Source organism: Sesamum indicum, linkage group LG9 (assembly GCF_026168435.1).
Source record: "Sesamum indicum cultivar Baizhima isolate 11 linkage group LG9, ASM2616843v1, whole genome shotgun sequence".
Lineage (NCBI taxonomy): Eukaryota > Viridiplantae > Streptophyta > Magnoliopsida > Lamiales > Pedaliaceae > Sesamum > Sesamum indicum.
The window spans coordinates 4,885,048-4,897,661 of NC_142665.1; the positions used below are offsets into that span (position 1 = coordinate 4,885,048).

At 36.3% G+C, this 12,614-nt stretch overlaps 1 protein-coding gene across 1 annotated transcript; it reads right to left on the reverse strand.

The window, feature by feature from the left end:
- Positions 1-2,867: 2,867 nt before the first annotated feature.
- On the reverse strand, positions 2,868-10,417 carry PUB13 (plant U-box 13). Its single transcript, XM_011091508.3, has 4 exons — positions 9,862-10,417; positions 5,530-5,646; positions 4,879-5,334; positions 2,868-4,306 (listed from the first exon to the last, which is right to left on the reverse strand). The coding sequence occupies exons 1-4, from the start codon at positions 10,129-10,131 to the stop codon at positions 3,158-3,160; spliced, it is 1,992 nt and encodes a 663-aa protein (XP_011089810.1). The 5' UTR covers positions 10,132-10,417; the 3' UTR covers positions 2,868-3,157.
- Between the last annotated feature and the right edge of the window lie 2,197 nt (positions 10,418-12,614).

Below are 12,614 nucleotides of genomic sequence, written 5' to 3' on the forward strand. Positions count from 1 at the left end.
TATACATAATCCTGCAGGTAGCAGCTGGTCGGAAATGAATTATAATAATGCATGTCGCCACTCTTCAAAACAATACAATTACATAAACATAGCATGCTCTCTTTAGTGGTAGCTGTGGGCCATTTGGACAATTAAGGCATGCACACCATCATCATCCAATTTTCCCAGCAGGCGGCCGCACCACCACTCCACACACCACTCATCTCTATCTATCATGGATATCTGTCCAAAAGGCCTCATAACATGTTCAATTGGTTCTATTACATACATACACCTTCTCAAACTTAAAAAATTGCATCTGCAAACTTCTCTTGAGGTTGATTTAAACACTGCTTGCTTTTAAAAGAATTTCATTTTATAATAATATATTGGGGTGGGTTGTTAAGGGATTGGCGGCAACTAATCCAATTATTTTGGAAACCAATTGTAGTGCAGGTAGAGTAAAAGGTGTTTGGCGTGTTGGTTTAGACAACTAGTTTTGTTTTTAATTGTTTGGTAAGGATAAGACATATTATATAGTTTTGTTTGAGCTGATGAGAGAGTATCCTATGTCATTTCTTTGCTTCATCTCATACTACTAATTCACTTCCATCAAGTAGTCTTTTTTGTTTTTTAAATGTAAATTAGTGAAATTCAGAGTTTTGGTCCATTTTATTTAAATTTTTAAATGTTCTTTTCGATTATATATATATCAAAATATTTACATAACGTATTATAAAGATTTATTATAAATGGTACCAATTAATCGAATAGACCAATCTAAATTAAAAATTCTTGATTGATCCCTATATATATATATGCAGAAGAAACAAAATAGGTACACCTAAAAGGGTTAAATCCCAAACCAATAAAGGCATGCATATATATCAAAGTTAGTATAGGATCACAAAGGTATTTCAACTTTTAGGGTTTCTTTCAGTCCTTTTGATTTAGACAAGAGGGTTTTGTCTGCATTGGATTCCTCACCCAAAAGGGCTTTCATTTTCATCAATTTCAATTGAAAAGTTGAAAACTCCACCCAAACCCCCCAAACCATATGGAAAAACAGAAAAACAATTGAAAAGTGATAAAGTCAACTATAATAAATTTAAAGAAAAGATATATATAATTATAATATAAAATTGATGATTACATTATTGAATATATGAACCAACCACATTTTCCTGTCTTAGCCATCAAATATATATCACTTCTTCTTGCTCTCTTTTCTTCATATATAGAAGGAACTTTAAAATACACAACCAAGAAATTTGATTTTCACACATTTAAGCTTCATGTGCACAGATTTCAAGCCAGTTTCATTGATGGGTTTGTCCAGTAAAATGACTTCTGAGGATGCAGTATTTCTCCCAGAGAAGAAAGATTTCCATGCATTCATGCTGAAAGGGCTCCATCATGATCAAGAAGCATCAGTAGTGGTCAGACCAGAAGCTGATAAAACCCTTGTTCCAATGCCTGTTCTGAAGATCAAACTGCAGGCATCTGCAGCCGATGATGATGGAGAAGATGGTGGGATCAGAACACCAACATCAGTGGATCACATGAGAAAGAATGTCATAGTATTGAAATGTCCGCCAGCTCCAAGAAAACCCAAATCACTCCCATCCACAAAGAGAAAAGCTGAGAGTCATGAGAGAGTTCATCTACTTGATCTCTCCGATGAAATTCAGTCACTCTTCCCTCCTAATATTCTCAAGGATTTTGTGCGTGGTAAGATTAGGAAAGTTAGTAAAGAAAGCATTGGCTTCAACTGAAATTCTAATGTCTGTTTTTCTTTTTCTCTTTTTTCCGAAAATATACTTATCATATGCTCGATGAAGCATAACGAAAGGTTAGAATTACACCAGGTTAGCACAGTACTGACACGCCACAACATCCGCACTGTTGGATGTGAAAAAGTCGGGTCAGGATTAGAATTTTTCGTTTTCCTTTTCTTGGTATGTTTGGTTTTCGTTCATTGCTGTTTGATTTATATCTGTTGATTCACATGACAAAAACGTATTTGTGCCGATTAGCATTTTCATAGGAAGTGAAGATGCTGGGGTATATGTATGAATTTCTAATTAGACTGCTGGCAGCTGGGCTTTTCTTATGCAATTTTCTTGTTCTTTTTGTTTCAATTTGACAGGGGAAAAGTTAGATAGAGAAGAGGATTTTAGGAGAAAGAATACTTTTTGGATTGTTTTTCATATATGCTCATTTAGCTATATTGTGCAGCTTGTTACAACTAATTCCTGAAGATCAAGATTGAGTAACACTTGCCCAAAAAACATCTACATGTTAATTTCTAATTATAAGATATGGGTATATTCCCTTTAACATAAGCTAATAAGGTTTCATTAGGAGATTGGGTTGCATCTATGACTGAGTCGACTAGCGGGGCTACATCAACTGGAGGGTTCATACTGACAAGTGCTACTGTTGAAGTCCGGATCACCATGTATTGCATTATCGATATAAAATTTAAAAATCTCCTTATTGATGATATAAAAAAAATAAAAAATTTCTGTGTTACAAATGCGATATTAAAAAGGGAATACCCTTCCCACCCTATGATCCAATTTGAAGTTGTACTAAAAAAGTTGAAAAATTAAATGAACAATTAGATTTTGTTTTAATTCTTTTAATCCTCAAGATAGAGGTGCGAATTTGTTGATGTCGTCACATATTACTGTTCCTGAGAAGATAATATAAAAGAAAAAAAAAAGTGTAATTTTAGGAAATAGAATGGGAATCGAAATGCATAATTTAGGAAAGAAAGAAATAAACCCCAAAGAAAAAGACAAGTATAGATGGCAGGTGGGTACATCTCAATTCTCTTAAAACAGATTATATAATGTAACATGTCGTAGAGGGTGACCAAGGTATTAACACAGCGAAGTTCTTGAATAAAAACTGAGGATGATTATACTTGCATTTTACAAGGTACAATTTGGCGTTCACATTATGTCATAGCTCGGAGAATTCTCTTTTGTACTCTACTCCTGTCGCTGTATTTTCTCGTTATAGTCCAGACCGGAACATAACAAATAATAACTTTAAAAAGGACAGGAGAGGTGATCTTCCACCTTCTCCCTTCAAACCAAGCTACGACCCTGGAACACTGAAGAGATCTGGACACAAATAAAGCCAAGTAAGAAGAAATAGACAAGAATACTCAACTATTATCAGCATTAGCCGATGAGGGTGGGTGTGAGAGCTGATTCTGTGTTTGTGTATCTGCTTGAGCCCTGGCCTGCTTCTGTGTTTCTACAAATCTGTTCATTCGCTCAAGCAATTGGGCAGCTTTCCGCTTACCCCTTTCCGTGCCATGTTGTGCCAAATCAAGTAGTGGCCCCATTACCCCTAGTTCCTGGGCTTCAACAAGGTGCTGTTGGTCGCCAGAACAAAGGTGCACCAAGACAGCTGCTGCATTTTCTTTGTTCCTCGGGGAGCCATTCCTGATAACGTCCACCAAAATGGGTACTGCCTCAGCAGCTCCAATGGCGGCTTTCCCTTCAGGATGACTGGCCAATATTGCCAGTATAGCGAGTGCTTCATCCACCATGCTGCCTTGAGGTTCAGTGAGCAGTCGCATGAGTATGGGAATAACTCCTGCCCTGACGGCTTTTCCCTTGTTGCCTTGGTATATGCACAAGTTGAAGAGTGCTGTTGCTGCATCCTTCTTTCCCCGTTGTGTACCTTCATTAAGAAGGGTCACCAACGGTGGAATTGCTCCTGAACCGCCAATTGTTACCTTGTTTTCATCTACTACCGAGAGGCTAAACAAGGTGGCAGCTGCATTTTCTCTAGCTTCCATACTCCCCTTCTTGAGCACATGAACTATACCAGGCACAGCACCAGAGGATATGATGCTTCCCTTGTTGTCTTCACATATGGAAAGGTTAAGAAGTGCAGTAACAGCATGCTCCTGAGTGCGGGAATCAGGGGTTGATAAAAGCTGGACAAGCAGAGGAATAGCACCAGCTTCAGCTATCGCCACACGATTGTCGGCATTTCGCTTGGCAAGAAGACGGATTTCACCAGCTGCAGACCGCTGATCTTCAGGGTTCCCAGATGTGAGCTTATAGAGAAGTGCTTCTATCTTAGTACGCTCTGCGGGGGAACATGCAGACCCCGTCTTGGTGGCTCGAGAGCTACCTGGTCTTTTTGGTGGTTCAATGCCATTTGCCTCGCACCATTGCGCTATAAGACTTCGAAGAACATAATTTGGTGTAAGAGCAGTGCTAGTCAGTGCTTGTTGCGTCTTGGGACAAGTACTGTGCCCTGCTTCTAGCCATTTCTCGATGCACGACCTCTCATAAGTCTACAGAAGAAAGGAAGTACAAATTTTTCAATATGCCAGAGAGAGAGAGAGAGGTATGATATGAACTACAAGCACACATATCCAGCTATGACTTCATTACAACAAAAAAATATTCAAGAGACATGTTCTTTGCCTTAAATTGGACTTACAAGTAGATAGAAGGCTAAATATAGAGATTAGAGGTGGAGAAAGAGAGAGAGGAGCATCAAATAAGGGTCCCCCCCCCCCCCCCACATACCAGTTTTTGTCCCCTCAATTGGTTGCCTGTCAGCAGTTCCAATGCTAAATCAACTCCAAGCAGGTAGCCTCAAGGGGTTACCCAAAAGAAGCAATCGTAATAAAAGAAGTTGACACAATTATATGGTTCCATCACATCAAAATTTAATCTATCTAGGTGCAAGTCACTGAACACTGCATGCAGCACATTGTCCTTGAAAGTATGAAACGCGAGAAAAAGATGAAGTACAGTTCAGGTATCATTCAAAGTCTAAAAACAGATGAAGATCACAAAATAACAAGAGAAATATCAAAGTTGCAGCTGAGTCTGGAACGAAAGAAGTACAAGACAGTACCTGTCCCGTTGAGACAATGACAGGATCCTTCATGAGCTCTAATGAGATGGGGCAGCGAAAATCATCTGGTATAACCAGGTTTTTCTGATTTCCCTCGGCTGATGTCTTTCCGCTACTACTTGTAGGGGCAGACTTTTCGGCAGCAGTAGAATCAATATTTGGATTTTCTGTCTGAACAAAATCCTTAACTTTCTTCAACAGCATTGACATTTTTTCTATGCTTTCCTCTGGGTCCCCACCTGTTGCAGCAACCATCTCATGCAAAGCTAGTGATTCTTGAGTCAAGTCAGCTATGCCACCAAGCTGTAATTTTTCGACCAACCTCCTTAATACATCTGGATCTTCTTCACCGTCATTATTCTTGTTATAGAGGCACAAAAGATCATCATACAGCTCACCATCTGGTGCATCGACCCTTCCCTTGGCTCTTCTGAACTGAGCAAGGACAAGCTCAACCTGCAATAGAAATTATTTAAACATACAAGAACAGATTTAATAAGGCATTTCCAAAAATTTTCAGTAACACCTATAGTAAGCAGATTTAGATAACATTAATACAATCAATGTATCATCTCATCCACAGGCATTACAAACTGGAAGGAAAAAAAAAACAAAGAATATAACAGTTGCAAATTAACCACAAGATCTTACCTGTTCCTTCACCTCGTCTGATATATCAAGTTTCTCAAAAGAAATGGCACTAAGAGCTTGCTCCAATTCAGCTGTCACTTCTTGAAATCTACTCATGATTTGCTCTCTCTCTAAGACCTGCATGAAGAGAAACCCTTGAAATTTATTGTCTTCCATGAGAGATACCACAACAAATAATTGGTAAGCAACCAGATTAAAAAACGTGCTGAAAGAGATTAATTAGAGAAGCCTTGCCTTCTGCAGGGCGATGGAAAAGGATTGAGCATATTAGAGTTCTGTAATAACTATACCAAAAAGCATCACAGTAATATCTAGCATGTGAATTTTGGAAGTCAATGAATGGGAGCACCAAATTCTTCACATATGATACCCAAAAGAAATCAAGCCTGTGGAATTTGCATGGATCAAGTATCCATGAGTTCATTTGCATGTTAATACAGGTCAATCGGACAACCATTCTACAGTGTTAATTTAACTACAGCCAGTTCAACACAATTCAAATCCAATATGCATGTAAAGTCAAAAATCACTTCCCTAAGACGAGTAAAATCCTTTGAAGATCCCAACCAGCTACTTGTTATCAATACTCTTGGCTAACATGTTGTAGGAAATTTCCACGGTAGTAAGGCAAAAATTTAAAATACCGAAGCTCATGTGAAGGCAGCCCATATGATTTTGATGTAAGTCATACTTTGTTGCATTATCATGACGCAATACTCGCATATATTACATACTTAAAATATGTTAATTATTGCAAATAATGTACAAATTAATTAGGGAAAAATCTAAAATTATTGAACAAAAGGGTAAGCCAACATTTTAACCTTTACCTTTTCCAGTATATTTACCAATTAGAAAACAATCAAGACTAAGATATTATTTAGAGCCAGTTAACTACCACCAGTAAACTGACCCCCTGCACTTTACATCCCATCCTCTCCATTCCCTGCAGATTCCCTTTTGTCTCATGAGCCGTTTTTTTCTTTCCTCTTTAAACAATATCTAATGGATAAAGATCCTTGACTTCCTATTCTATCATTTTTCTAAAGTAATTAAATGCCTAGGTTTCTAATTGATTTCAAACCCATATCATAAACCTCTCATCCAAAAGTAGCTAAAACCACAGTTCCAACACCCATTTTTATTGCTTCTCAACTTTTAATGTTTCCTGCTCCTTTACAAGGTAAGACACCCATAATTTGAGTTCCTTGCTCCAGCAAGCATTTGAGGCAAGATATCAACTAAAGAGGAACAAAGATGTAGAAGCAGTTGGCATAGGAAAGGATGAAAGACTCTAGATATTACATAAAAAGAAATAAACCTAAGACAATAAAAACGGAGCCAAAAGTACACATTCAGCAACCAATTTGGCAAATTTATCCAGCTTAATAAAGTTTCACCTTTTTGGACCAGCAATGCTTTTTCAAACCCAAACCGAGGCAAAAGATTCGTGATCGAATGCACTATGGTTCTTCAACATTGTTTTTCCCCCAAAATGGGAACATGATAATAAATAGAAAATGTCATTTGGAACATGCATAATATGATAAAGATGTCATTGGCAACAAGTTAGAACGAAGCAATTACTGCATAACAGGTATTATGAGCACAGATACAGACCGTGCATTCCTATGAGGCCTGGATGCTCCAACATTTCATGCATTTGGATAAAAAACACAATGATCAGTTATAAGAATTAGGGAAGCGTGAAAACTGACACTACTAACATTTTAGGTAGAGTTGCTCTGTGCCTTAGGGAAATAACCAGAGAGACCAGATGTTTATGTTGGATAATAGGATTATATAATGTATGAAAAGAATTCCTTCCTTTTTTCAAGAAACTCAGTAACTGTAGCTGAAATTTTTAAACACCTAAAAACCAATTAATAAAATGGGTAGAATGCATTAAAACCCCCTGAGTTTTCGTGAAAGTGCAAACAAGCCCCCGATGTTAAGAAAAAGCCTAAACACCCACCATTGTGATCTCTAAATTGGTGCAGACATGTCCATTCTATGAATAAAACTTAACACCATTAATTTTTGCGTAAACAGTCTGTTGTGAGTTTGTTTACTATTTTTAATAACCCGGGATTTTCATTGATAAGTGAGAACCCTTCCATGTGAGCAACTATTAACAACCATTGATCTCAAATTCTTAAAGATGAATTGTACAGATTTTAAGATCTTTTATATTTATATATATATATATATATATATATTTCCATAAAATAATGTAATAAATAGATAATGAATATACGATCAACTATTGGATCTCAAAATCTTAGAGATGAAGGGTCCAGATTTAACCCTAATAAAATAAGGCTTGCTTTCTATATTTAGTTTCACAATAGATAAGCTCTCGTCCATCAAGTCCATATGTTGCAAGCAAGACAATTTTTTACATTGCATCTAAGAAAAAATCAACTAAAAGTTTGGACTTCGAAACCCAGATGTCTTAATATAATAGACATGCTGCTCAGTTCTATTCTAATACCGAAAACCTACTCCCTAAACTCTCTTGGAGTTGCACCTTGAATCCACTTCCAGCAAGCTTCAAGATCCACTGCAAATCCTGAATTGACAATTAGAGAATAGCCTCTTTGCCATTTATGAGCTGACACAAATTTGTCTCAGCTACCTTGTACAAGAGATACATAAAGAATTTAATACACATGGAGGAAATCCCATCCGTCCTACACCTGGTGCACGCATGAACCAGGTGAGGGATATTGACACGTACCCCCATGATGAAAGCATGTGGGGGTATGTGTCAACATCCCATACCTGGCGCACAAATGCACCAGGTGCAGGGTGCAATTGACACGTGGAGGAACATTAGGGAGTTCTGTACAAGGCAGAATATTTATATTTGGAAAGGGCAAGCGATCGTATATTTCACAAATGAGGTGCCTCCATACTTCCAGAACGAGACTGCCATCCATCTAAGAATGATTGCAATAATATCAGGAAGCCTTTACATGTTCTCAAATTTAAACATTCCTTTTTGTTACCTGACGTTTTTCTTATGTAACATTTTCTTTTGTCTTTGTCTTGCCCCTTGTGTCATTAGCTGGGAATTGACTTTCCATAAATTTTGCGATTACAGCCATCAAATTATTAGGGTAAATTGCTGACCAAGAAATCTGTCTGAGTGCATGTTGCGAGTGATCTGCCTAGATCCAGCCATTTCTCCCCTTTGCTCCACCCCCATTCAGATTTCTATAGAAGTAATAGCTCCTTGTAACGCACTGCTATTCAGTGCTTTACCAAATCTGGTACAGTGCTGAAACACAAGCGGAAGATAGTATATGGTAATATCACATTAAATACTGTCACAATGTTCAAGTATTACTATAATGTAAGAGCATAATGCTTTCTTCTGATTCCTAATATAGCTAAGATGCTACCCTCCCGGCTCGATACTTTAGCTTTAGGTATGTAACATACAAAGTAACAATATATCCACATAATGCGACAACAGCTTAGTTGTCAAAATGGCAACTTTTTGGGAGGATTTGGATCCTCTCATTACCTTGTGTAATGGAGAGAGGACCAGAACATGTAGATGACCACAGTCATCACCATGATATAAATAGTCCTGTAAATGGTAAAGTCATGTTGGTTCTTTCATGGCCTTGGGGCAATAGCACATAAGACATGAGATAAAATGAAAAGGACTAGGGCAAAAATATGCATAGATCGAAAGACTAGCAAACTTAGGCAGTCATAACAATGATGCCACAAAACTTAGTGGCATGGTACGTGAGAGACCAAATTTAATCACCAGAGCATATTCCTATATTTCTCAATGGGGAATCTCTGTGAATCCCAAAATTGTGGTGTAACGCTAACTTCGAAAAGTTTTAACCACAAACAAGATCCCTCCAAAGAAAAAGAATCGCACATCCGCTCCAAAATGAATTTAATATTTTTAGTCTTTTCCTCCCATCTTTCTAACAAAATGCCAGGCGAAACAGTACCCACCGATCACACATCAACTTCCTAGTAAATGGAATCCACATTTAGGAAGAGTCGTTGCCCTACAATCCTCGCAATGAATTTACAAGAAGTGTTGAGAAAACGAATTGTTACTTGAAAACTTCAGTAAACAAGTAAATAAATCCAATGATTCCCCCAATAAGAAGAAGGGGGGAAAAGAAGAAAAGAAGCGCAGACGCATATGCACACAATCGCCCACATGAACACTCTGAAACACAAAAACCAAACAGATCAAACAACAAAAAGAAGGTCATCTGATCTAAACTAAAGATCAAGAGGATAACAATTGCCTAAACCTAAAATAACAGAAAATGAAGCCATGCCCATACCGACCAGATAAATCTTGCTGCCCTCACTGCCGAAGCGGAGCAACTCTTTAGCTGATTCGAGGGCGCTCGCCAGGGAAGCTAAAGCTCTGATGGAGTCCTCGGGAAGTGGGTCTTTGCTATCACGAATTTCTTCGAACATTGGGGTCAACAGCTTCAGCCTCCGAGCTAGATTAGTATACTGCTTCTTCACAGTGCTTCTGTACTCAGGAATCGCCGAGATTTCGCTCACTATATCGATCAGCTTCCGCGACAACGCGGTTTTATCATCCTCCATTGTCGCCAGAGATCTGAACCCAAATGGAGACTTTTCAAAGAAGAAGAAGACGACCTAAAAATCACTAGAAATGTTGAGGTGGAGTCAACGGAGAAGAACTAAATTTGAGCTGGCTGGAGACTGTAATAGCTGGGTCCGGGTCAGGATCTGGGTCCGGGTCCTAGACTTCTCCATGACAGAGACATAGAGAGAAAAATGGAAGGTTTCCAGGCTAGACTTCACACTCTGGTGGGTGGTTCCCGGGGAGGGAGGGGTGTTATAGTGGCGCGGCTTCGCAGGAGTTCAGCTTAACTGCGGTTAGAAGTTTACCAGTGAAAGGCCTCTGGCTCTGGTTATATCATACATGGGCTGCGCTCGGCTTGGCTTTGCATCTGTTAATTATTTTTTAACCGGCGGTGAAAGTGATGAGAGTTGGTTTCTACAGTGAAGCCACATGTTCTACTTACGTGTAACTTATGCAAGATAATTTTATTTTTTTTAATTCTAAATCAATGACAAATATTATTTTTAAGATAATTTCATTCCTCTCTTGAAATTTGGTATAATTACACATAAATTCATATAAATTAAAAAATTATATCTAACACCCATGAGATTTATTTTCATCTAACATATAAATCCCTCTGTTAGTCAAAATTCACTGAATTTGTTGACATTACCAAAAAAAATTATATTTATCTCAAATTGACTTATTACTAACTTATAATATGTAAAATTGATATTTTTATCATAAAATTACCCTCATATATCTTCATGCGTTTAATGTATGTGATGAGGTATATCTTCATCATTATAAGGGTAGTTTATTTCCAAAAAAAAAATTATTTGAACTGCAATAAGTCAGTAATAAGTCAATCAATGATAAATATCAATTTCATTTTAATTTTTCTAATATCAATAAATTCAGTGAATTTTTGTTAACGGGAGGTTTATTTGTTAGCTGGAAGCAAACCTCAAAAATACTAAATGTAATTTTTTATACCACATGAGGTTTACATGTAATTATACCAAATTCAAGGGAGAGGAGTATGATTATTTCTTAATTAACCATCATTGCATGATATAGATTCACTTTTGGTACCTTACTAAATGGTATTCGGATTCCGACCTCATTCATTTTTTGTCCTCAAATTTTCTTAAAAATGATCAAAATTAGTCCTCAAATTACCTTAAGTATATTATGGATTTCGTAGCATTCGAGAAATTATATTTAGTACATCTAATATTTGACTAATAGAAGGATTTGTTCAGTAGATGAAAATAAATGTCAGAAAAATTTAAATGTAATTCTCAAACTATAGAGGGTCAACGTGTAATTACACCAAATTTCAAAAAAATACAATGTAATTATCTATATTTTTATTTAAGAAGCTCTTCTATAATGAGATTTAAAATATATATTTTATTAATTTTTAATTATTTTGCAGTGATTTTTTCCTTTCTTTCTTTTTTTTTTTTTTTTCAAATTATGAGTGGGTGTTCGGATTGGATAATTCGGATCCTAAAGATTATTTGCAGATTTTTTATGCATTGTATTATTTTGGGATAATTATTGTCTTTTATAAATTTTGGTATAGTTACACGTAAACTCCATGTGGTTTGAAAGATTACATATAATACCCCTTAAGTTTTGTTTTCATTTAGCATCCATCTATTAGTGAAAATTTATCGAATTTATTGATATTAGTAAAAGATTGAATAAAGATCTATATTTATCCTCGATTCACTTATTACTAACTTATTGCAGGTCAAACAAATTACTTATTAACAAACTATCTTTATCAGAATGAAAATATACCTCTTCACATGCATTAATGTAAAAATGTATAAGGATAGATTGGTTTTAAAAAATAATTATTTGACAAGTAATAAGTCAACTGAGGGTCAATATTGGTTTTCATTCAACTTTTTACTAGTATTAACAAATTCAGTAAATCTTAATAAACAAATAGATCTAGTTATTATACGAGAAAATAGATGTCATTAAATATAAATTTTCAAACTATAAAAAAAATTACATATAAGTAAGTTAAATATTAGAATATGACAATGTAATTATCCCAAAATAATACAATGCACAACAAATCTGCAAACAAGCTTTAGGATGTGGGCTGCATGATAATTTCAGAGGTGGAGAATTATGATGTCCTGAGTCCTGAGATTCAAAAGTGTGGATGGGGACCAACAAAATTATTACACAAATACATAGGAAAAGATTTGGGTACCTTAGCCAAATGGAAAAGGGAGAAGAACAATTGTGTCTTTAATCATTACCATATTGCTTTTTTAAGCCTAATGTGTGTGTTCCTGTAAATAATGGGCATTGCACTTTCATGTTAATTTAGTGTCTATTTGGCCTTACAATTTAGGGAACAATACATATCTCATATTAGAGTTAAATATATTTTATCTTTGTACATGTGAATTATAAATATTGCGTCGTTGTTTAAAAATTATAAATACTTTTTTAAAATCAATGATCA